Here is a 24,600-nt window from a genome sequence, read left to right on the forward strand (position 1 = left end):
TGACAGGTGAGGCAGGGGCACATGCAGGGGATAGCAGAACCCCTCCTGGACCTCGGGCCACTGTCCCCCAGCCTGCAGAGGGCGACAAGGTGGTCAGAGGAGCAGGCTGAGAGGAGCAAGGGCCCCAGGAGTAGGAGCCCAGAGATTCCTGGGCTGGGGCCTGCCCCTGAAGTTCCCACCCACCCTGTGAGTCCGGGGCCAGGCCTTCCATTTGCTGTCTAGCTCCCTGCCCTGAGTCCGCAGGTAGCACGGAGTCCCCGGGGGGTGGGGGGTGGCTGTCCCCTTCTCCACCCTGAGCTTGGGCTGAGCAGCAGATGGAAGCAGGTCTGGCAACACTGAGTTCTGAGGCTGGTGGTCAGACCCCTGTGCCTTCTTCCTGGGTCCACTGGACCGTGCCAGAGCCGTGGCAGCCGATAAGCACCATCTCCAGGCTATGGGGCTCCCAGGGCAAGGCATGGCCCCCCGAAGCTGGTGGGGGCTCTCCAGTGCTAGCAGCCTCAGGCTGGGTCACTGGCTCCGGAGGCCCAGTCCTAGCCCCTTCCTCAGGAGGCGGCGAGCCAGGGGTGCTGGGCTCAGGGCAGAGTTCTCCTGAGCCAGGGGGCTCTGAGTCAGAGGTGGAGGTCCAAAAAGCAGTGGCTCGAGGCCATGGTGAGCTCTGAGATGCGGGGGGGCCCCAGGGCCAGGGAGCCACGAGGGGAGGGGGCCCTGGACGAGGGTGGGGCCAGGTCCCACTCAAGACAGAGCCAGCTGAGGGCTGTAGGCAGTAGGAGGACACCCCAGTGTCCACACACAGGGGCTGCAGCAGCCCAGAGGCACCGGCCGGGCAGGGCCCCTCTCCTGACGCCCGAGGGCAGGGGCCCTCCCCGTGGGGTGCCAGGACCAGCTGCACAGCCTGGCGAAGGGACTGCAGCCCCTCCCGCATCTGCAGCACCTGCTCAGACAGCTCCATCACCTGCAGGGAGGGTGGGCGTGGTCAGAGTGGAGTCGGGACCTGCCAACAGCAGGCACACCCCACCTTGCCCCTCACCCACCGCCTGCCGAAGCTTGTCCAGCGTGTCTGTGTTCCTCACCTCGCTGGGCCCAAGGGGGACAGTAAGCAGGCCGTTCTCTGTGGACAGTAGGAAGGGGTTACAAGCCAGGGCTGGTAAATGAAGACAGCGTGGGGTCCAGGCCTCTCCCTAGTGAGTACAGACCACACTGGCCTGGCCAGGCCCGCCGCCAGGAGCAGCCATTTGTAACCTTGCCCAAGTTGCTAAATCTAGTGCAAACCGCCAGGGGGCCTCGGGCACACTGACTCGGGCTTCCCCCTCGGGAAGCTGCCTTCGTGACTGTCTCTTGTTCTGTCTTCCAGGCTAGGGGACACTCAGTGCTGCCGGGCCTGCCTGGTGGCCATTTTCAACTCTGCTTCCCCAGCCTTGTATCTCCCACAGTGGGCCAGACGCTTCTAAGGGTTTTAGCAACATCATCTCGTTTAACATGCACAACCACCTTTTTACAGATAGGAAGCTGGCAGCAGAGATCTAAGGTCCATTTCAGCTACCTTCCAACACTAGCATACTGGTGTTACCCACCAAACTCCCCCGCCCAAACCATGCAGGTGGATGAGGGCAAGAAGGCATCCAAAATCTGTGCCCTGCCAGTTTCTCAGAGAACCCCCGGACAAGGGGCCTGCTCTGCTAGCCTCCCCACGGACTAAGCCCCAGTACCTGGTCCAGGAGAAGGGCTGCTGCTACATTCCGGGCCAGAGTGCCTCACTCGGAAGGAGAACTTGGGCTGGTCGGAGCCACAGCCGTCCTCAATCCCATCTACGACCCTGTGGACGCAGGTGCCAGGACAACAAATCAGTCAACAAACACCCACTGCAGTATTCTGTTTTACAGGACAAGATGCCCCACTGTTCACAGAAGCTACAAGAGCTGCTAGGCCAGGGGCTTGGGGTCCCAAGAGAAGGGTGGAACACATGGTCCCTTTTCCCCTAGGAGCTTGCAGTTTCCAGCTTGAGCGATGTGAAACAGCAAGAGTTCTGAGCAGTGCATGGCCTGAATGGTGGAGTGGGGGCAGGGAGGAGGTGGGGTAGTCAAGGGGGGCTTCCTGGAGGAGGCTGGGAGGGGTTAGCATGGAAGGATGGGCATCTAGGGCAGCAGTGTGCCTGGCTGGGGACCCAGCCCTGTCACTATCTCTGCCTGACTTCAGTGGCCCAGAGCTTGCTCACCTGGGGCTCAGATCTGGGGGCACATTCCATGGCACGGGAGGCAGCCGCAGCCCCTCCAAGCTCCGGGGATGAGTTGAGGGGCCGGCCTCAACCTGCAAAGCCCCTGCCCTGCCTGCCCGCCCTCTGCCTCCCAGCCGGGGCCGGGGCGCAGTTCGCCGCGGCGATAGCAGCTTGGCAGCCGAGGATGAGGAGGTGCAGCCAGGGGACAGCAGGGGGCTGGAGGGCTCATCAGCCGGGGCTGGGGAGGCTGTGGGGCCCTGCTCCCCATCTGTCTCCTTCTCCTCCAGGGTGGACATGAGGGTGTTGTCGCCACTCAGGGAGCTGGTGTCCGCCTGGGGAGAGCAGGGGCAGAGAGTCAGCATGGATAGCACCCACAGTGTCCCACTCACTTCTCCCCGCCAGGTCTCACGGTCCTAGAAGCCAGGCGCTGTTTTTGTTAAAACAGGATGCGGGTGTCTCCTACCTCCTGAGGAGGAGACTCAGCAGGGGGAAGGGCTGTTTTCCTGCTGCCATCACAAAGCCGCCAGCCCTGGAGGCATTCACTGTCCCTCAAAATTCTAGCCAAGCACGGACACGCTGTCCCTCTACTTGGTCTCTGAGGCACACTGAACTGTCCAGGAAGACCCGGTACTAAACACTGGTTTGGAATTAGTGGCATAAGGCAGAGAAACTCAAAAGCCCCTCAGAGTGGTCCTGTGTCATGGCAGAGCACTCTGCAGAGGTGGCCTGACCCGAGGGCACCACCCCTCCCCTGCAGCCTCACAGCCTCCTCGTCTGGTACCAGTGGACTTGGTCAGACTCTCCTGGGCCAGGGAGAGCGGGAGAGGTGGCTGAGCAGGACGGGGCTGGGCTCTAAGGGCCAGTGTGAGGGAGTGAAGGGGCGGGAGAGTGTGGAGCCACCCCCATCATGCATGCGGTGCTTACACCAGGCCATGCGCTCACACAGCACCCCCACGGACCCCCTCTCCAACTCCCCAGGCCTCCAGCCCTCCCACGCACAGACACAGCGCCCTCACCTCGGCGGGGCCTCCACCAGCACCCAGGTTGTAGCTGAGCTCCCCTCGGAGGCCCCGGCTGAAGCGGGGGGCAAACTCGGGGTACAGTGCCAGGCTCTCATGCAGCCCGGCCAGCTGCAGACACTGTAGGACGCAGTACGTCAGCCCCTTCACGTCGGCGTTGGCCTTGACCACCTGCTCACGCCGGGGCAGCTCACAGCCGATCAGGTCTCCCTTCCCTGAGAAGAGCCAGCAGAGGTCAACAAGCCTGTCCCTCAGCCACCAGGTGGGGGACGCCTGGGGCCTCTCCAGCCAGGACAAGAGCGGTGGGGCCCAGACGCTGGCCGGCCCCCACTGCCAGCCTCACTGGCTTCTCAGAACAGCCCTATGGCCTGGGTGCTCAGTCACCTTTGGGGTCAAAGCACTGTGCTGAAACACCCGAATTTTAAGTCTAATGGATCCCAAGTTGCATGTGGATCAGAATCCTCTGGGAAAGTTAAACCTATCAGATTCCCCGTACAGAATCGTAATATCTATTGGAGACCGCACAATTGTTTTTAAGCCCCGTGGGTGATTCAGGTGGAGCGTGTCTAGGAACCAGTATGTAAAACCAGCAAGTTAGTGCTGTGTGCGTGTTGGAGGGAGGGAGGGTCACGTTATTGCACCACAGCCTTGGTGCCTCTTCTATATGGCAGACCCTATCCTGAACTGAGTCTGTGGTGCTTTCTCCATCTTACCAGAAGGTGTCAACGGAGGGGTTCCCCACCACCCAAGAGACTGCCACCTGGCTGACAGCGATTGTTAAATGGCGTCAGAATCCACACCCCAATCTCAAGAGATGTTAAATTGCAGGGTGGGAGGGGGGCGTCGGGGGGAACATATGACTTAGAATCAATAAAATAGGATGTCTCCAATCAGGGACACGATGAGGGTTAAATGAGTTAGTGCAGATAAAGTGTTGGTCACATAGATGGTCGGTCAGAGTTCATTTCCTTCCCTTCCCTCTTGACAAGAATCCCCTATAGCTGATTCCCATCAGGGATGGCTGGCCACTGGGGCTTGGGCAGAGCACTCATGGCCCTCACAAGGAAGCTCAGCCCACAGCCAGACATTTCACAAGATTAGACAGCTTTTCCTCATCCTTAAGGAAAAAGATGGCTTGCCGCCACCCCCGCTGTGGGCTGCCTCCCGCTGCCAGCAGAACTCACTGAGCTTAAAGGCCTCCTCTAAATGTTCACGGACTTTTGCTCAAACTTAAGTGTAGAACGCATCATCGTTAAATCTTATTTTCTTGGCTCCCGGCCATCCTTCTGGTTCCTTCTGAGAGCTGTTTGGATCTCAGTGTGATCATCTGATGAATGAGCTCTCTCTCCTCATGTGTGTCATCTGGAAATAGGATAAGGATGTATTTCTTGTTCTCATCCAAGAAGGGAGAGAAAAACAAGAGATAGGACAGGACCAAGGATGGAGTTCCATGCCACTGGTCTCGGGGACCAGCTTCTGGCTGACCTCAGCCAGAGCTTCCAGCTCAACTCATCAAGGCGTGTGAGGTCCTCCCCACACCATCATTCAGCTCATCTCCCTTTGTCTTGCCTCCGTCCTCCCCCATAACTAACTTTGCATGCCTAGCTGTTAGTTTATACACAGAGGTAGGGGCCAGAATTGATACTGCTAGACATGTGTGAGCCTTAGCTGCCAGGAGCAGGCAGGAAGCACCTGCACTTTCAACTAAAGAGGCAGGTGGGTGAAGGCAAAGCAGAAAGCCAGGCTATCATGAAGGCTAGGGAGCCGGGCATCCATCAGGGCATCCAGTGCAGCCAAGTCAACAGAGGAAACCGTCCATCTGGAACATACAGGCAGGGTCAGGACGGATCAGAGGTGGCGTACGTCCCAGCGTGGAGAATTCTGGAGGCAAAGGCAAGACATGGGCAGCGGCCCTCCTTGAGGCTGCCTTCACACCAGACACAGGCATTCTGAGACCTGGCGCCTGGCATCAAAGAGGGATTCTTGCAGGACCCATGCCAGCTGCCAGCCACGCTGCTTCCTCAGCTCCAAGCTGAAAGCCATCTGCTTAATAATCCACTGGACAATCTTGCTTTGGAGTGACCAGTTTGCAACTGTCAAAATCTGCTTTTTTGCCTTTCTGATTTATCTCCAGTTCCTCATAATTTCTCCCGGATTGCCAGCCATACGTGAGTGGCCATAATTCCATTTGCTCAGGGTCCTGGCATTAACTGCACGTAGGGCCAGAAGCCAAACTTGTGAACAGTGCCTCTCTCAGTTCGCATGGTATTTCTTTCTTCTGTTCCTGTTGGAAGACCATCCTCAGAGGGGAGAGGATGGACACATGGTTGCTGCTGGGCATGTGGTTCTCCAGGTGAGTGACAAACTCCAGCCTCTCCAGGCAGCAGCAGCTGTCCCCACAGGGAGTGCACAAGCACTGCTGCCTGAGGGCTGGCTGTGGTCCGGGCACCTTCCATCCGTATGTGAGGCCCTCTGTCCCCCACAGAGACCACAGCGTCCCCACAGCCCCGGAGCCTGCAGCCCCGTGTCGCCCACCACCCTGAAATTGCCCCCTTTTTGCGGATGACTCTCCCCAGAGCAGAGCACTTAAGAGCGCAACGTCTGAAGCCTGAGGCTGAAAGTCAGCAGACCAGGTTCCAGCCCTAGTGGCCTGCTGACTCTTAACTTCTCAGAGTCTCAGTCTCCTTCCATGCAGAACAGGAATAGCAATAGTCTCTCCTGGCTGGGTTTTGTGAGGTTTGCGTGAGTTGAAGCATGTAAGGGCCTGGATGCAGGGCTGGCTCCACTGTGGGACCCCTGGGCCCAGCACTGTTACCACACCCCTTCCACAACTGCAATCTCTCCCTCCTTATCTAAGGGACTGACCTAAGGATCAGTCTTTTCTTTTGCCAAGAAGGGAAATGTATTTGGAGCCTGAGCTCTGTTGTCACCCATCTCAATCCCAGCCCTGCTCTAGGAAAGTAGCATCTCCTGTTTTCTAACAAAAATGGCATACACACACACATACAGTCGATTAATCTTCGACAAAGGAGGCAAGAATATACAATGGAGAAAAAACAGGCTCTTCAGCAAGTGGTACGGGAAAGTTGGATAGCTGCATGTATATCAATGAACTTAGAACACTCCCTCTCACCATACACAAAAATAAACTCAAAGTGGCTCAAAAACATAAGACATGGCACCATAAAACCCCTAGAAGAGGACATGGGCAAAACATTCTCTGACATAAACTGTACTAGTAATTCTTTTGGTCAATCTCCCAGGGCAATAGAAATAAAAGCAAAAATAAACAGATGGACCTAATCAAATACAAGCTTTTGCACAGCAAAGGAAACCATAAACAAAATGAAAAGACAACCTATGGAATATATTTGGAGAAAATATTTGCAAATGATATGACCAATGAGCTTAATTTCCAAAATAAACAAACAACTCATACAACTCAACAACAACCATAATCACAGCATAAAACAACCCGATCAAAAAATGGGCATTAGAACCAAACAGACATTTCTCCAAAGAAGACATACAGATAGGCAACAGGCATATGAAAAGATGCTCAACATCGCTACTTGTTAGAGAAATGCAAACCAAAACTACAATGAAGTACCACGTCACACTAGTCAGAATGGCCATTATTGAAAAGTCTACAAACAACAATTGCTGGAGAGGGTGTGGAGAAAAGGGAACCCTCCTACACTGTTGGTGGGAATTTAAGTTGATGCTGCCACTATGGAAAACAGCAAGGAGAATTGCCATGTGGTCCAACAATCCCACTCCTGGGCAAATATCCAGACAAAATTCTAATTCAAAAAAATGCAAGCCCCCCTATGTTCATAGCATTACTATTTACGATAGTCAAGACATAGAAACAAACTAGATGTACACTGACCAACAAATGGATAAAGAACAGGCAGCATGTATGTATACATGTATAAGGAATACTGCTCGGCCATAAAAAAGAATGAAATAATGCCATTTGCAACAACATGGGTGGAACTAGAGATTATCATACTGAGTGAAGTAAGTCAGAAAGAGAAATGCCATATGATACCACTTATATGTGGAATCTAAGCTATGACACAAATGAACTTATCTACAAAACAGAAACAGACTCACAGACACAGAGCACAGACTTATGGTTGCCAAGGGGGAGGGAAGACAGGGGAGGGAGCGAGTGGGAGGCTGGGATCAGCAGATGCAATCTATTATATATAGAATAGATAAACAACAAGGTCCTGCTGTGTAGCGAAGGGAGTATATTCAATATTCTGTGATAAGCCATAATGGAAAAGAATATTAAAAAGATTGTATATATATATATGTATAACTGAATCACTTTACCATAAAGCAGAAATTAACACATTGTAAATCAACTATACTTCAATAAATTAAAAGAAAAAAAAATAGCGTTCATGCCTCCCTTTTTCCTGCCTAAACACTTTCCAGCACTTGCATCTTTAGCATTTGATTTTTCCCCCTTGACAGGAAGTGCTCGTCTCCGTCCTCTCATAGACCAAAGGCCGGCCCTTTGGTCTCAGTCTGGCCTCCCGAAATCCACGAGATGAGGTCACTTCCTTGTGTTGCCACCTGGTGGTCACTGGGTCCGCTCTGAGCTTTGCTTAGGGCTCCATGGCTGCTACCGAACCCACCCTGTATGCCCTTCCCTGGTGGCCTTGCCCACATCTTCTCTCTGCAGAAGGGGCCGTGGTTCCACCCGCCCCGCTCCCCAGCCCTGGCATCTTCCATTTCGCCCTCACAAACCTAGGATGGCGAGCACGGTGCCGCCCTTGAGCACCTCCATGGAGCCAGAGCAGACGAAGTAGAGGGCCTGGAGGGCGTCACCCTGGTGGATGAGGTACTCGCCCGGGGTGCAGAAGGCGGGCCGCAGGGCCAGGGACAGCGCCCGCAGGCAGCCCCGGCTGGCCGCCTCGAACAGGGGCAGCTGCAGGACCTCCTTGTGCAGGTGCATGGCGATGTCAGCGCGGAGCTCGTCCGGGAGGCTCTGCAGCAGCTGCGGGTGGCACCAGGTGGGGAAGGTCAGAGTGGAGAATCGGGGCAGCCTCCCGCCAGCCCTTTCCACCCGGAGAGCCTGGGGAGCAAGGGGAGGCGTGGGAGGGACCGGCCTCCCTCCCCTCCAGCAGCCCTGCTTTTCTCCACCAGGCCTTGGGCTTGGACGTCAGTGAGCAGGGCCTGTAGATCTAACGATGGTGGAGAGGGGCCTCCAAGCCGGCTTGGCTGCCTCCTGCTCCTCCCCGCTGTCTCCCCAGGAGAGAGCGGAGGCACGGAGGTCAGAATGCTGCCTCCCTTGCCCTCCAGCCCGCTCCTCGGAATCTTGGGCGGAGCGCACGCTCCCGGAAGGAGCAGAGGCTGGAAGGGCCGGCCCTGGAGGCCTGCGCACCTCTGTGGTGTCGATACCGTTGTTCACCGCCCAGGTCGCCTGGAAGTACTCGAGCATGCGTTGCTTGAGGGGCTTGGGGATGCGGTGGATGCGGATGTAGTCGCGCAGGTCGCGGGTGCGGCTGTGGTACAGAAAGCGGCGGGCGTACATGCGCTGGATGATGGCCGTCACGTTCCCAAACACCACCGCGTGCATCAGGGCTGGGGAGGGGGGCAGAGGGGTCACCTCCAGGACCTGCCCAGCCCGGCCTGCCACGTGCTGGACACATCTGTCCCCCCAGCTCCTACTCCGCCCCCACGCTAGGAGAGGCCCCGGCTGCGGTGTGGCCTCTCCCGGCCCTGGCCTCGGGCTCCCTGTTCCTCTAAGGCAGACGCACCTCGGGGAAGGACCTGGGGACCCTGCGAGGGGTGGGGAGGCCGGGGCCCGACCGAGGTCATGAGTATGGGAGGGGGCCCTGGACCGGAAGCGGGGCAGGCCTCACCGCCGATGAGCATGGTGCAGATGGAGAAGATCTTCTCCGTGTCCGTGTTGGCGGACACGTTGCCGAAGCCCACGCTGGTGAGGCTGCTGAGCGCGAAGTAGAGGGAGGTGATGTAGGCGCTGCGCAGTGAGGGGCCGCCCAGGAGCTCGGGCCCGGTCCTGTTGGCCTCGCCGAAGCTGCTGCTACAGTTGTCACTCTGGCCCGAGCTGTTCCCTGGGGCGGAGCTCCGGCCCACCAGGTAGTAGGGGGTCTCCAGTCGGCGGGCCAGCTCCTGCAGCCAGCCTGGGGAGAGAGCAGGATGGCGCTGCTGCACTGCGGGGACAAGAGTGCCTGCTGCTTCCCTTGGGGTGAGGGGGCACGTGGCTGCAGACCCACCCTCATGCTTCTTCCAGGAGCGTTCCTCCTCTGCCAGCCTTGTACACCCCATCCTCCCTTGACCCTCACCAAGACAAGCCCATGAGGATGAGACTGTCATCTCCCCAGACGGTGTCTCTGGGTGCCAAGGCTGCAGTGAGGAGCGCTGCACCCTCCTCCCCATGGTGGCACTAAACCCAGGCAGTGAGCCCAGCTGGAGGGGGCACAGGGGCTGGAGGGCTCGGTGTACCAGCCACAGCCTCACTCCCAGGCCTCCCTCCTCTGCCTGATCCTCCTAGATCAGGCCAGGCCTGATCAGGGCCAGGCCCCTCACTTTTTCTCTGAGCTCTGGAAAGCCATCCTCCATTCAGTCCCATCCTGCCCCACAACCACACACAACACCCAACCTCGTGCACATGTTCTCGGGCACATTGACACGGATGTGTGCCTATACCCCACTGAGGCTATAGCTGTGCTCCACACAGTCAAGAGGACAAGGACATACGTGTGAGCACAGACCCAGGAGCACAGCCATGCCTGTGCACACTTGGGAGAGAGACAAGGACACACAGGTGCTCGCACACTGACACCCAGGTAGGAGAGGGACACACCTGCATGGACATGAGCACACAGGTAAGTGAACACAGAGGCTCTGCACACACACACACACACACACACAGGCCAGCCAGGGACACTGCAGGGAGAATGAAGATCGCCCCAGTCTCCACATCAACCCCACGTTCTCTGGTCAGACCTTAGAGGGAGTGGGACTGCGTACTGATGTCTCTCAGGAGCCCACAGCTGCCCAAAGTCCCTCAGTCCAGCTGGAGGGATGTGGGAATTCTAAGGTGTTAGATGAAGGTCCCCAGGGCCCACAGAAGTCCCAAGAGTCCTGGCAGAGATGGGGCCACGGAGAGCCAGGGAGAAAGGGCAGCTCTAGCACAGGGGTCCAGAGGGTGGGCTCAGGATCACAAGCTGCGGTTAGACCCATCTTTCCACATGCCCCTCCCCAGGCCCCTAGTCCACACTCACCCTAACACCACACACACAGCCCCCTGTGGTCCTCACACCCCTCCTCTCACCCCCAGCCCTTCATTCAGTAACCTCACACATGTGCCAGGAGCTGGGGGACCCCCAGGAGCTTCCTGCAGAGGAAAAATGTACCCAGCACCTGAGGGCCCTGGGGTGGGACTCAAACCCATGTGCTAGAGTTGGACGACTTCCTGAAAGAGGGGGCACTGGTGCTTGGTCTCAGAGGATGGGTGGTTTTGAGATAAAGAAACTGAGAGGGGCTCATTCCTGATCTAGGGAAAGGCCTGGACTAACCTAGATCTGGCGACAAGTGTAGGCAAGTAGCTTAGCTTAGCTAGAATGTGGGGTCCACGCTGGGGAGCAAGCTCCAGGCTGAGGAGTTGGGGGTATATGTGAAATCCTGAGCCAAGGCGAGGACTCGCCCTCCTGTTATTTGAGGCGTGAGGACACAAGGCAGTGCGCAGAGCTCTTGAGCCGCTATTTAGGTGGGCCGCTGAGGTGGAGCCCGTGGCTGGGGGAGGGAGGGGGGGGCTGGAGGCAGAAGGAGCAGGATGAAGGGAGGAGCCCCTCCTCACTTAGTCTTGGTCCTGGGGCGTCCACAGCCTCTGATGCTGGTGGTGGGATACTGCCTCTGCTCGTGGAGGGTCAACTGCAGAGGCTGTTCTGGAGGCTGATGGTATTCATACTGAGAAATGTCCCCAAACGACCTCCCTCAGTATTTAGCACCATCTTTAGAAAATCCAGCCCATCTCCACTGGGCTAATGGGACTCTGGGGTGGGAACTCTGTGTCCACACCCGGGGCAATGCGGCTGCCCAGAACCAAGGCAAGGAGGCCGAGGGAACGCACCTCCCACCAGACAGAGCTGGGCCAGCAGGGGGCGCCACTCTCTCCAACGGACATCCCTACCAGGGTGGATTTCAGCAGGTCTGGGTGTAGCTCCCACCCAGTTAAGGGTAGTTTCCCTGGAGACGGAGTTAGGATTCCTGGTTTTCACTCAGGCGGCCCGGGTTCGACTCCCGGTGTGGGAAGGCCAACACCTTTGGGCTTCCCTGGTGGCTCAGGGGTTAAAGCGTCTGCCTGGAATGCGGAAGACCCGGGTTCGATCCCTGGGTCGGGAAGATCCCCTGGAGAAGGAAATGGCAACCCACTCCAGTACTCTTGCCTGGAAAATCCCATGGAGGGAGGAGCCTGGTACACTACAGTCCATGGGGTCGCAAAGAGTCGGACACGACTGAGCGACTTCACTTTCACTTTCCCTGGAGACGGAAGAGGCAGATGAAATTGTGAAGGACTTGGAAACTCCCCTAAAGTGAACTAGTGTGTGTGTTAGTTGCTCAGTCATGTCCGACTCTTTGCGACTCCACACACTGTAGCCTGCTAGGCTCCTCTGTCAATGGGATTCTCCAGGGAAGAATACTGGAGTGGGTTGCCATTCCCTTCTCTAGAGGATTCCTGACCCAGGGATCAAACCTGGGTCCCCTGAACTGCAGGCAAATTCTTTACTGTTTGAGCTACAGGGGAGTTCCTAATGTGAACTAGTACCAGCCCCAAACAGAAAAATCCTCTGGAACTTAGGGTTCAAGGTATGATCTGCAAAACAGTCAGAAAGCCCCCTACAACCCCCATGCTCTCCATGAAAGGGCTCAGAACTCCTCTGGGAGCCAAAGGTGCTCTTCATGTCATCTCAGCAACCCCTGTGAGGTGGTCAGAATGGAGAAGCCACATGGACGAAAGACTCAGGTGTCTGGATCCTGCTGGGGAAAGCAACTGACCCCAGGGATTTGCAGGAGTCTCAAGAGACTTGGGTTCAATCCTTGGGTGGGGAAGTTCCCTTGGAGTAGGAAATGGCAACCCACTCCAGTATTCTTGACTGGAGAGTTTCACTGACAGAGGAGCCTGGCGGGCTAAAGTCCATGGGGTCACAAAGAGTCAGACACAACTTTGGGGTCAGGGCTTTGCGTCACTGTTACTGATCTCCCGATCCTCTGACCTCAGGGCTGCCTCCACCACAGCCTCCCTCTGGGAAGGGCAGATGCCAAGGAGCTGACACTGTCTGGAACATTCTGGTTCCTGTGCTCAGCAACTAGAGCTTTGGGGAATATCCAAGTGGGCCTCTGGGCTACACACCAGTCTCCGTGGGCTTTGTGAATGGGGGAGGATTTGCAGAAGTCTCCTCATCCCCGGGCACTGATCAGAGCACGTGTCTAAGGCCAACCTGGACTCCGGGTGACCAACCCCACCAAGGAGCAGGTAGTCATAGGGGCGCATCCGAGCAGCTAGCCTCTCACCCACTGACTGGAAAAGGGGGCTAAAGGCCAGTTACCAGGAAGTTGCCGGAGGGCTGGAGGGTGTGGGTGGAAGAAGGTGTATTCAATTTTGGAACAGAATGGTTTGGAGATAGAGAGGATGGAAGCTGAGATGTTCACGCGGTGGTGCCAGTGGAGTCACCCAGGGAGACCAAGGCGGGGGAGGGGTCTGAGGAAAGCCCGGGGCAGGAGGAGGCCTCATCCTGGGGCAGAAAGGTAGCTGGCAGGGTCAGGTGCTCTGGGGACTTCAAGGGGATAAGGGTTTGGACCCAGAAGGTCACTGCGACCTGCAGGGTGACATTTTGGGTTGAGCGGTGGGGGCGGAAGCCCTCCTGGCAGGAGTTAAGTCGTGAGTGGGAGGTAAGCAGAGGGAGGAGCTGTGAGCGTGGAGGTGAAATGAAGGAGAGTGAAGACACTGGTGGGGTGCAGGGAACGGCTGCATTTCAGGCAGGGGGAGGCTGACACGGGTGAGAGAACATGCTGCTGGAGGTGAAAAGAGCGGGGAAGGGGCCCTAAGAGCCACGGTGGTGGGGAATGAGTTTCCAAGAGATTGGCGGGAAAGTGCCAGGCATGCGAGGAGCCCCTGACCATGGGACACCATGGGAGAGAGGTCTCCTGAGAGGGGTGGGCTTCCCAGGTGGGCAGGGAGCAGAAGCAAGTGCCATAGGCTTGGCCACGAGGAGGCCGCGATGGGTGAACAGCCTCTCCTAGGCAGCCTACCAGGCTTTTTCCACAATAAGGGGCTGCTGGAGAGCGGGCCTGCCTTGAGGGGGAGGCTCTGTCACACTCCCCTCTGCACATACACACCAGCCCCCGTCTCCTCCTCACAAGCACACACATACTTGTACACACGCCCCAGACACACAGCTGTGAGCATGTACACACGCAGGCTTGCACACATCTCTCTGACACCTTGTATCAGCTCACAGATGTCCCCTGACACACACTTGATCTCACATTTCCCTGACACACACACCCTTGAGTGAACAGATCCCTTGGGCACATGTGCACACACACACACACACACACACACGCACGCACGCACGCACGCACGCACGCGCGCATGCGCGCGCGTACGCAAGCAGCCTCCAGTACCGATCTCGGGCAGCTCCGAGGCGCTGCTCTCAATTTCCCGCTGGCCGATGTAGAACCAGACACAGGCCACCCAGTGGGCGAGCAGGGCGAACACGGCCATGAGCAGGGTCAGCACCACGGCGCTGTACTGCGAGTAGCGGTCCAGCCGAGGGAGCAGGCGAAGCAGCCGCAGGAGTCGCACTGTCTTCAGCAGGTGCGCCCCGAAGTACTGAGGTGGGGGAGGCGGGGCGGTCACCCCAGGGCTGGCCTGGCCCATCCCGCCCCCGAGCCCACCCAGCCCAATCGCACTGACCACATTGACCTTGAAGGCGTGCAGCAGGTCGAAGGGCAGCGCTGCAATGACATCCAACAGGAACCATGTGGTAACATAGTGGAGGCAAATGGACTTGGGGGCAAACACCACCTGGCCTGACTTGGACACGAACGTGGTACGGAAATTCAGCACAATGTCTGTGGGAAGTCAGGGCGGGACTCAGCGTGGGTTGGGGAGGAGCCACATTTTTCTGGGCCCCGGGCTCAGTATGTGACACTGGCCTGGGTCCTTTATATGCATCGTCTTAGTTTTCACAGTAACTGCAAAGGGCAGGTACTGTCATGCCGATTTGATGGTGGGAGAAACAGGCTTGGAGAGTCTATGATTAGGTTGCGGTCAAGTGACCCATTAGCAGTGGAGACATATGGAACCTAGGTCCTATTTCAAAGGCCACGGGTCATAAACAAAGGGAGGGCCAGGGGGACAGCAGGGGGCAGTGGAAGCCATGCAGACTATCCCCACCAAAGCCCGGGGGTCACCAGGGGTGGGACGCACAGAGTGTACGTACCGAGAATGAAGAGGACCTCCACAGCCAGGTCGCAGACACTGGGGGGGCCGCGGGCGGCACTGGGCTCCCGGGCTGTGCTCACACACACGCTGTAGGGCACGGTGACAGCCACGTAGAGGGTGGCCAGCAGGATGAAGCCATCCCAAGTGGCCCTCAGCGCCCCACAGTGCAGCAGGATGAAGGGCGACTTCCGGATGGCGGCTACCTTGTACTCAGGCAGATTTGGCTTCTCCCCAAACACCCCCTAATGAGAGGCAGGGCAGGTCCAGGCAGGGAGGACAGGAAATTGGCACAGGCTGAGTTTGGATAGAGTCTGGCCTCCTTTCTCTCCCTGCATTCTCAAAACCACCTCTGACACAGGTTTTAGAGCCCGCTGGTTATAGATCAGAAGACTGAGCATTGGGGAGCTCCAGTGACTCAGCTGAGGTCACACAGCTGCTTAGCAGAGGAGCCCAGACTGAGCCAAGGGCCATCTGACTCCGGGGTCCAAACTCCTCCTTTTATCTTTGACAGCTCAGGCAGGTGACATTCTCGCCACAACTCCTGAGATGCTAGTGGAGCCTGAGTGGCCCCCTGGGCAGTCTCTCTGTGGTAGGCTCCGTTCCCCTTCTCCTCCGCCTGCCCCCACAGGGCCCCCTCCCACACACACCCCAGCGCACAATCCACCTTATTGAGCTTGTGCTTGCCCTTGGGCTGCTTCTGCAGGTGCCCAGACAGGTGGTAGAGCACAGCCCGGCTCCGTCGCCGGTTGGCATTGAAACCTTTGGATCCAGCCCGGCCATATCGGCGTCGGCCACCACCTGCGAAAGAAGAAGGGCTGGCGAGAAGGACGGAGAGGGGCAGGCACACACTTAGCCCTGGGGTGTGGGGGCAGACACCTGGCTCTGGCCCAGAGACTGGCTCATTGACTAGTTAGACTGTTCAGAGCTGGGGCTCCTGTGTTTCTCACTTCCTAGAGTCATTTGCCAACAACCCCAGCAACGAGCAGTGCTGAGGGTGCATATGGACCCTCCTCCCAGTGCCTTCTTCTAGGAGGAGGTTTGGACCAGGGCAAGGCAGGAGGGGATCTCCACTAGGAAAGGCCTGAGAGAGGAGTGGGAAGATGGTGCCCAGAGTTGGGGAGTGCCGAGCTAGCAGGAGGCCATAGGGCAGAGTTGCTCACAGCTGGGGGATGGGAAGAGTATCCCAGCATTAGCAAATAGCAAAGAGGCCTTGGGGCAGCTTCTGTTAACAGCTCTGTGAGATGTCCAAAGGGCACTTCCAAGCCCTGAGAGGATGCAAGAAGGGAAAGACCACAAGGACTTAAAAGAGGGTTTTGGCTAGGGCTCCCCAGATAGGTTTGTATGAAGAAAAGGAACCAGGTGGGCCTCACTAATCAGTGGGAAAATGGTACTTCATGGACACTAGTGAAATGTGTTTTTTTCTTAGTTTCTTAGTAAAGCTGACTTCAAAACTCCAGCTTTGGGGACTTCCCTGGTGGTCCAATGGTTAAGACTTTGCCTTCTAATGCAAAGGGTGTGGGTTCGATCCCTGGTCAGGGAGCTAAGATCCCATGTGCTTGACGGCCAAAAAACCGAAACATCAAACAGAAGCAATGTTTAACAAACTCAATAAAGACTTTAAAGATGGTCTGAAGCAAAAAAATCTTAAAAAAAAAAAACAAAAAACAACAACTCCAACTGTGTCTCAGCAAGCTTTCCCACCTGGGCCTGCAGAGATGAGAGAGCCACAGGCTTCTTAGCCAGCAGAGCGGGAGTCAGTCAGTGCGGGTAGGGTGGGGGGTCCTCAAGCCCACACTGGGTACTATGCCCCCGCCCAAGGCTGAGGTACCCAACACCCCAGGCAGAGCAGCCAGATCAGCGGCCCCTGGGCACCCACCTGACTCCTTCCAGCTGTCAGGCCCCCCTCGGTTCTTGGTTTCACTGATGTCCTTGTGAGAGACCAGGAAGAGGGCCACCTCCCCTTTCTCATTCTTTATGGGTATCACATCCAGGAGACACCAGAACGGGAGCCCTGGGCATGAAGACACAGCTCAGCTCCCATTTTCCATGTTGCCCAAGACGACAGAGAGGCCATTGACACCCCTTAGTTAAGGCACAAGCCAGCTCCACTTAGGACACTCAGCCTCGATTGAGCAAGGAGAGGGAGGGCAGAGCGGACATTCAGACATGTGTGTTCAGAGATCTGTCCTGCTAAGTAAGATGGGCAAATTCTTCTGCTGGGGGGGTGGAAATCCAAGATGGGAACTAGAGGACCGGCTGAGATTGCGGTGAGGACCGAAGAAAGGTGGAGAAAAAGGAGACGGGAATGTGGGATGATGGGATGAGATGGGGAGATGAAGATGGGAGTGAAAAGGAGGGACTGTGGATGGGGTGGGTACCAGGCTGGGTGAGACCAAGAAAGTAAAGCAGGCTGGCCAGACGGCCCCTCACCACTCTTCCGGTACAGGATCAGCTCAGCCTTGAACTCCTTGTGCTCATCCAGGGCCTTGCGGATCTGTTGGCGGACGAGCTCACTCGTGTCTGGCCCGTAGAGGAAGGAGCAGGCGCAGCCCCGCTGCATGACCTCGGCCCGGGAGAAGCCCGTGAGGTCGCAGAAGCCATCAGAGCAGTAGACCACGGGGAAGAGCCCCGCCACCTGGGCGTTGCCCAGCACGAAGTTGCTATCTGCAAGAGAGCGCCTCTCAGAGGGGCTGTGCGGCGAAGGGACACAAGGCCCACTGCCCTCCTTTAACACTGCCTGCCATCAAAGGGGGGATGACAAATCTTGGGACTCCCGCCTGTGAGTGTTCGGGCTGGGGGGCTGGGGGAGGGTTAGGACAGGAGCTGTGCATGAACTGGAGTTAGGGTGTCGCCTGTGTGTCAGTGCCCTGCAAGGACCCATTCTTAGCACCGTGTGTGTACGTGTATTTGAGAATCGGCACACCTGAGCCCTGAGGCTGGTGAACACAGCCCTGTGTGGGTGCTCTGCTCTCTGGAGTGTGAGCTGAGCAGCTGGGGGTAAGGAGTGGGACTGGGGATGTCTGCAGGAGAACTGCAGGACCAGTTCTAGGACAGCCTCAGCCCCACCCCAGCCTCGGCCGGCCAGGTTTGCTCACCTGCCAGGTGCTCAGGTGGGCTGTTTGGCTTCTCCCATTGAGCCTAGCTGGGAGAGGCGATTGGAGCCATCATCTACTCTGCACTCTGTCTGAGCCCCAGCTGCCTGACCTGGCTCGGGGGGTAGTGAATGTGATCCACTTTGGGAGTGTAAGGACGGTAGCTGAGCTCTGGCAGCCTGGAGCCAGGAACGTACTGGGGGGTGGGGGGCACTGAATCAGCAGGCTACGGGAGCCAAGTGCCGGCAAAGCAGAGGGAGAAGGCTGAAGGGGTCCTCAGAGAGGGGCTTCCACCCGATATGAGGAGCCAGAGACTGAGGTAGAGAGCTGGGAAGCCACACCGGGGTCGGGGGGTGGTGGTGGGGGAGGGTAGTTTGAGGGAGGAGAAGGAAGGGAGCTCTCACGACTTTCCAGGGCTCAGAGCCATAGAAAACCATAACTCAGAACTCTGGTTGCCTTCTCCAAACTTCCCCAGTCTTGGTGGGAGTCACCAAACCTGTCTATTTGGGGATAGATGGGCTCAGTGGGTTTAGGCAGTGAGGTGAGCTTGAACCAACAGTGCTCTCCGGAGACCGGTTTACTCTATCTTGGTTTGCAAACCTCTTTTCTAAATCAGTTTTTTAAGCCACCGGGCTGTGTCTTGACGCTTCCTTGCCTCACTCCCCAACCTGCCAGTTCGAGGGTAGTCGATGGGACAGCGCCAGACGCAGGGATGGGATAGATTAGATTAAGTAGCTCCGGGTTCGCTCCCCCAGGCACAGACAGCATGCCCGGCTCCCAGACTGAGAGTTCTAGTCATTTCGCCTGGCCTGGGGCAGCGTTGACTTTGAATTTTTCAGAAACGGCATCTGAAAGGAGGCGGTGGTCCCAGCTTAAAGTGGGGCTCGGGGAAGGGAAGGCGAGAGCAGGAGGGCTCCAGTCTGAGATGTCAGGGTACCGGACTAGAGGGAACCCTGGCTAGGGACAGCTGGTCCGGGAGATAGTGGGACGAGGGTCGGGACTCACGCGTGCCGTCGAAGCGCGTGGCGATGGTGTCCAGGAAGGTGTTCTGCGGCGCCAGGAGTCCCCGCATGGCCGGCATCTTAGGCGGCCAAGGCCGCCCGCCCCATCCCTCCGGGGCGCGGGAGCTCAGCGCCGGGGGAGGGCGCCCAAGTCGGCCGCCCCCCGCCGGGCCCCGCGCCCCCTAGCGCAGCCGTCGGGGGTCGATGCCCACTCCGGGCTCGCAGGTCCTGCCAGCCGTCCGCGCGCAAGGGGGCGTCCCCGCCGTCGGGGCCCGGAGCATGGCGCGCTGCTCCTCGCGCCCTGGCAGCCCACGAATCCTGGACTCGCGGCTCCGCTCGCGCTGTGCTCTCGGCACCTTCCGCTCGCGGCGGCTGCAGCAGCAGCTCCCGTTTCGGCTGCGGGTCGGCTCCCTCTCGGGCTCCGCTCCGCACCGGATCCCCGCAGCTCCCTCCGTCTGTCGGGGAGAAGCGGCAGCCTCCCTCCTTCCCTCCTGCGCCCGCCGCCAGCACCGGGGTAACCATGGAGACGGGGCACACCCAGGCAGGGCCGCCTCCTTAAAGGGACAGGCCTCCCGCCGAGGGATTCCCCCTCCCCTCGGGACCTCGTGGGGGCCTGGGAGGCGGCGCCCTCCCTCCCTACCCGCGCCAAGCGGGCCGCCCGGGCCACCCCAAGCCGCCCCGCCCGCCCTTCGGAGAACGACGGGCAAGCGCCTGGTCCCGCTCGGGCTGACTCAGCCGCAGGGGCGAGGCGTCTTTCTCTGCAGCAAGGGGGTGCTCAGAGAGCCTGGCAGCCTCTCCTCCTCCGGAGGGACCTGGGGAGAGCTCAGGCGGGGGCTGAGCGGGGGTTGCTTGTTTTAGAAGAAGCTTTTCCCTTAGGAAAAATGTAACGGGAAAGGGGGCTGGGCCAGCAGGCGGAGGTGGTGAAGACCGGTGGTTGGCGGAAGCTGTGGGGCAGGGGAAGTCTGAAAGGAGATTTGGTGGATGGGGTCTAAACACAGCTTCTGGGCATCCGAGTCTTTCTTAGCCTCTACTTTACCCTCCGGGGAATGGATCAATCCCTCACTAAGCGCATCTCAGCCTGAAGCGGCGGCTGACTGGAGCTATCAGGGAATTGGAGGGTGGGCAGTCTTGGAAATAAGATTTAGACGTTCTTCGTGTAGGGAGTGGAAAACTGGTGTGTGGGGATGGGGGCGCCCCAGAACCTTTGTCTTGCCCCTACATTTCTTTCGGTCACCCTTTGCCGCTTCCAGGCTGCGATGAAGGGTCAGGTTGCAAATACAGGTACGGTAGCCGTCAGAAGCTGGGGGAAACTTCCTAGCCCTGTGTTAGTGGGTCTTTGCGAGCGGGGAGTGAGAGGACCGTGTCTCCTCTGCCCCAGCGCCTTCAGTCCTAGAGCCCTAGGCTCTGCGCAGAATGGGGTGCCGGTGGCTGAGGGACCCTCCCATCCAGCGAGGGGGTGGGTGGAGGGGCCGACCCTGGGCGGTGCGCAGCCCGGCCCGGGGCCGCAGTCTCTCGCCGGCCTCCCGCGCTGCGTCGGTCCCCCCAGCCTGGCGCTGCCAGCGCCGTTCCTCCTCCCTCCCACGATTTGCCAGCGAGCGCGGCTACCGCCCGCGCCCAGAGGAACCGCCGGGGCCAAAACAGCAATTTGTTCCCGAACGAGTGATGCGGAAGGCTTAGCACCCCCCCCTCCCCCACTAAGGAGACACAACCAGAGTCATCAGCATCGGAAAGGGAGTGTCTCCCGCTCCACCCACCCCTCATCTGTGACAAGGGCCGAAGCCCCTGGCACCTGTATTAAAATGAGCTGGTACTAGGGGAGGAACAGGAGGAATTTATCTCCTCTAGTCCTCTGAATTCTGGAATCCCGGTCCCAGGAAGAGCGACCCTGAGTCTGCAGATCTTGCTCCTGACTCCCGCCCTCCCACCCTCTCACCTGTGTCCAGGGTTGCACAGTAATTCCTCCCCCATGGCTCATCTTTTCCCCTCCGGGCCAGTTCAAGCTGTACTGCTAAGGAGAGGGTGCAACTTAACAAGTGTCTCACTTTGAAAGGATGAGGCTATGGTTGATAGCACCTAACTTGAGAGCCAGGTTAGGTACCTAGGTTTGAATATAGTTCTGCCACTTGCTGTTGTGATTTTCCTTGAGTGACTCAATTTTCTCCTCTGTGAAGTGGGGACAGTAACTACCGCAGAGTTGTTAGGAAAATTAAAAGATTAAAGGATCCAGAACAGTGTGTGACATTTGCATCATGTAAGTATTATCTGATTTTGAATCTTATAGGAGCCGGGTGACTTATGCAGAATAGATGATACTCACACTCCATCTCACAGATGAGTAAAAAGAGGCAGCGATAGAGACTTGCTCAAGGTTTGGTTTACTGCTAAGGTTCCAATCCTGACACTCTCCTAACCCCAGGTGCAGAGTCCACCTCACTGCAGTATAGTTGTCTCCCATCCTGAGGACCCAGAAACAGCCCCAGGCTAGCTGCATGGCACTCACAAGGACTGGTCATCTGGGGTTGTGCATCAGATCCAGATGGCCCTTGAGTCACCTGTGTGAGCCCAGGTGTTCACGACATTCAGTCTTCAAGCTCATAAGCCCAGGCTGATTTAAAAATGAAGCCAAACCAGACTCTGTGGGTCAGGGCCAGTCGGCGGTAGATGGACTGTGTGGGTGCTCCACAGAGTACCTGTGTGTACTAGTACAGTCCCTGACATCAACTTTGTGCCAAAGCACTGTGCTGAGTGATTTACTTGGATTATCCCGTTAATCTTTATCATAACTCTGTGAAATAGCTACTGTTATAATTGACAATTTACAGATGGAAAGCATTAAGGCAGAGAGGTTAAATATTTTGTGTCAGGTGCACTGTCTCCTCCAGCAGCTCCAGGCACAATGCCTCTGATATAGCTTTGGTGCCCTGGTTGGTCCCAATTTCCAGAGGAAAACATACTAACATAAATTGAACATATGATCACTCTTATCTCAGAATGAAACAGCCATGTTTTGGGCTTTAAACTGCTTCCACCATTGCCCATCATAGAATTTGTGTGGACATGTATGGGATAGAAATGTGGCCACCAACCCTTTCCTCTTGTGCTGTTCAGTTGCTCACTCTTTGTGACCCCATGGACTGCAGCACACCAGGCTTCCCTGTCCTTCACCATCTCCTGGAGCTTGCTCAAACTGTGTCCACTGAGTCAGTGATGCCATCCAAACATCTCATCCTCTGTTGTCCCTTTCTCCTCCTGCCGTCAATCTTTCTCAGCATCAGGGTCTTTTCCAATGAGTCAGCTCTTCACATCAGGTGGCCAAAGTATTGGAACTTCAGTTTCAGCATCAACCCTTCCAATGAATATTCAGGGTTGATTTCCTTTATGATTGACTGGTTTGATCTCCTTGCAGTCCAAGGGACTCTGAAAAGTCTTCTCCAACACCACAGTTCAAAAGCATTGATTCTTCAGCACTCAGCCTTCTTTATGGTACAACTCTCACATCCATATATGACTACTGGAAAAACCATAGCTTTGACTAGATGGACCTTTGTTGGCAAAGTGATGTCTCTTCTTTTTAATACACTGTCTAGGTTTGTCATAGCTTTTCTTCCAAGGAGCAAGCATCTTTTAATTTCATGGCTGCAGTCACCATCTGCAGTGATTTTGGAGCCCAAGAAAATAAAGCCTGTCACTGTTTCCATTGTTTCCCCATCTATTTGCCTTGAAGTGATGAGACTGGATGCCATGATCTTAATTTTTTGAATGTTGAGTTTTAAGCTAACTTTTTCACTCTCCTCTTTCACTTTCATCAAGAGGCTCTTTAGTTCCTCTTCACTTTCTGCCATAAGGGTGGTATCATCTGCATATCTGAGGTTCTTGATATTTCTCCCGGCAATCTTGATTCCAGCCTGTGCTTCATGCAGCCCGGCATTTTGCTTGATGTACTCTGCATATAAGTTAAATAAGCAGGGTGACAATATGCAGCCTTGACATACTCCTTTCCCAGTTTTCCCAGTCCATTGTTCTATGTCTGGTTCTAACTGTTGCTTCTTTACCTGCATACAGGTTTCTCAGGAGGCAGGTAAGGTGGTCTGGTATTCCAATCTCTTGAAAAATTTTCCACAGTTTGTTGTGATCCACACAGCCAAACGCTTTATTTACCATAGTCAATGAAGCAGAAGTAACTGTTTTTCTGGAATTCCCTTGCTTTCTCTATGATCCAACACGTTGGCAATTTGATCTCTAGTTCCTCTGCCTTTTCTCAACCCAACTTGAACATCTGGAAGTTCTTGGTTCAAGTACTGTTGAAGCCTAGTTTGAAGGATTTTGAGCATGACTTTACTAGCGTGTGAAATGAGTGCAATTGTGCTGTAGTTTGAACATTCTTTGGCATTGCCTTTCTTTGGGATTGGAATGAAAACTGACCTTTTCCAGTCCTTTGGCCACTGTTAAAGTTTTCCAAATTTGCTGGCATATTGAGTGCAGCACTTTAACAGCATCATCTTTTAGGATTTGAAATAGCTCAGCTGGAATTCCATCACCTCCACTAGTTTTGTTTGTAGTGATGCTTCCTAAGGCTCACCTGACTTTGCACCCCAGGATGTCTGACTCTAGGTTAGTGATCACACCATTGTGGTTATCCAGGTCATTAAGACCTTTAGCCTGGCTTGACTGAAGGTGTCCTTCCCATCTAGATGGATGTGTTCAGGCATAGGGTCTCAACCCACTTGACTCCCTTTCATGTCACCTAGTCCCTCAGGTCTCCCTGCCAGATCTGCCTTATAGAGGCTGCAGTGATGAATTCCTTGCCTCCTCCTTCCACCTCCTTCCCTGCATCTACCCTCCCACTTAGAATAAACCACACACACACACAGCAGGGGCCCACATTTAGGAGACAGCATGGTGGGGGTTGGGGGTTGGGAGGAGTTGAGAAGTAAACAGGGCAGGGCACGGGGTGGGGTGGGGGTCAGGTAGCACTGGGCTCCTCATAGTAACCTCCTTTGCCTCTCCCCTTTCCCCAGCTCCTGCCTCACTGGCCACCATGGGGAGTCACAGGGAAGGGAGGTTAAGGGGGGGGCCCTGTTCAGAGATAGCTCAGAGGCATTGTCAACAAGAAGAAACTCAGGAGGCTGAGTTTTGGAGCTGCCGTGGGAGGCCTGTGGGAGTATTATCTACAAAAGGAACAGGGAGAAAGAGAAGGGAAGAGCAAAGCAAGAAAAAAATTGCTCAAGACACAAAAGATGGAGAAAGCCCCCACCCCACCCCCAAGCGCAGGCGGAGTCGGTTGCTGTGTGCCAGGGTTGAGAACAGGTGGCTGTCGGATCAGAGTCCAGGGGCTCCTCCCCTTCCCGCTTCCCACTCTCTCCACCTCGTTTCTGGAGGTCCCCAGGTCTCTCCTTCTCAGGCTGTGTTGTGAGGTGGGGAAATCTCAGGCTTTCAAGTCAAACTAGCCTGGGTTTGAATTCTAGCTCTGCCACTGAGTGACCTTGGGTGAGGACGGAGGACAGGTGCTAATCTCGAAGAGCATCAGTTCCTTCATTTGTGAAATAAACCTTTCTCAGAGGATCGTGGAGAGAATGAGATGAACTTAGTTAAGTGGTTATGATTCTTACTGAAAGTCCCCCTGTGCTTGCCCTGGCCCCAGGTGCTGGGACCACAGAAATGAGCTCAACATGCAGCCTCGACGGAGGCTCCCCACCCCCACCAAAACATTCTGGAATACTCTGAGGCCTCAAGTACTTGGCCACCTCGTGTCTGTCTCATTCTAGACCATTCGTTTTCTTTT

The 24,600-nt window shown here is 56.3% G+C and overlaps 1 protein-coding gene and 1 non-coding gene across 2 annotated transcripts; one reads left to right on the top strand and one right to left on the bottom strand.

Moving 5' to 3' along the window:
* Positions 1–355: 355 nt before the first annotated feature.
* KCNH3 (potassium voltage-gated channel subfamily H member 3) lies at positions 356–18,898 on the bottom strand. The gene is made up of 15 exons (XM_068971164.1): positions 18,823–18,898; positions 17,156–17,389; positions 16,602–16,736; positions 15,390–15,523; positions 14,724–14,967; positions 14,195–14,352; positions 13,903–14,110; positions 9,114–9,395; positions 8,633–8,832; positions 7,996–8,245; positions 3,229–3,446; positions 2,213–2,544; positions 1,707–1,813; positions 1,032–1,108; positions 356–952 (listed from the first exon to the last, which is right to left on the bottom strand). The coding sequence occupies exons 1-15, from the start codon at positions 18,896–18,898 to the stop codon at positions 356–358; spliced, it is 3,252 nt and encodes a 1,083-aa protein (XP_068827265.1).
* On the top strand, positions 11,548–11,619 carry TRNAS-GGA (transfer RNA serine (anticodon GGA)). The gene has a single exon. It is a non-coding gene; the product is annotated as a tRNA-Ser (tRNA).
* Positions 18,899–24,600: the final 5,702 nt, after the last annotated feature.

The sequence above is a fragment of the Capricornis sumatraensis genome, chromosome 4 (genome assembly GCF_032405125.1).
Source record: "Capricornis sumatraensis isolate serow.1 chromosome 4, serow.2, whole genome shotgun sequence".
Taxonomy (NCBI): domain Eukaryota; kingdom Metazoa; phylum Chordata; class Mammalia; order Artiodactyla; family Bovidae; genus Capricornis; species Capricornis sumatraensis.

What these genes read in the sequence shown, in the direction of transcription:
- KCNH3 (XM_068971164.1), bottom strand. Translation starts at nt 18,898, where the DNA reads ATGCCGGCCATGCGGGGACTCCTGGCGCCGCAGAACACCTTCCTGGAC. An exon ending in CCCCCAGATCTGAGCCCCAG is followed by an intron (nt 1,814 to 2,212) that starts GTGAGCAAGCTC and finishes CTGCGTCCACAG; the next exon opens with GGTCGTAGATGGGATTGAGG. An exon ending in CAGCCCTTCTCCTGGACCAG is followed by an intron (nt 1,109 to 1,706) that starts GTACTGGGGCTT and finishes TACTGTCCACAG; the next exon opens with AGAACGGCCTGCTTACTGTC.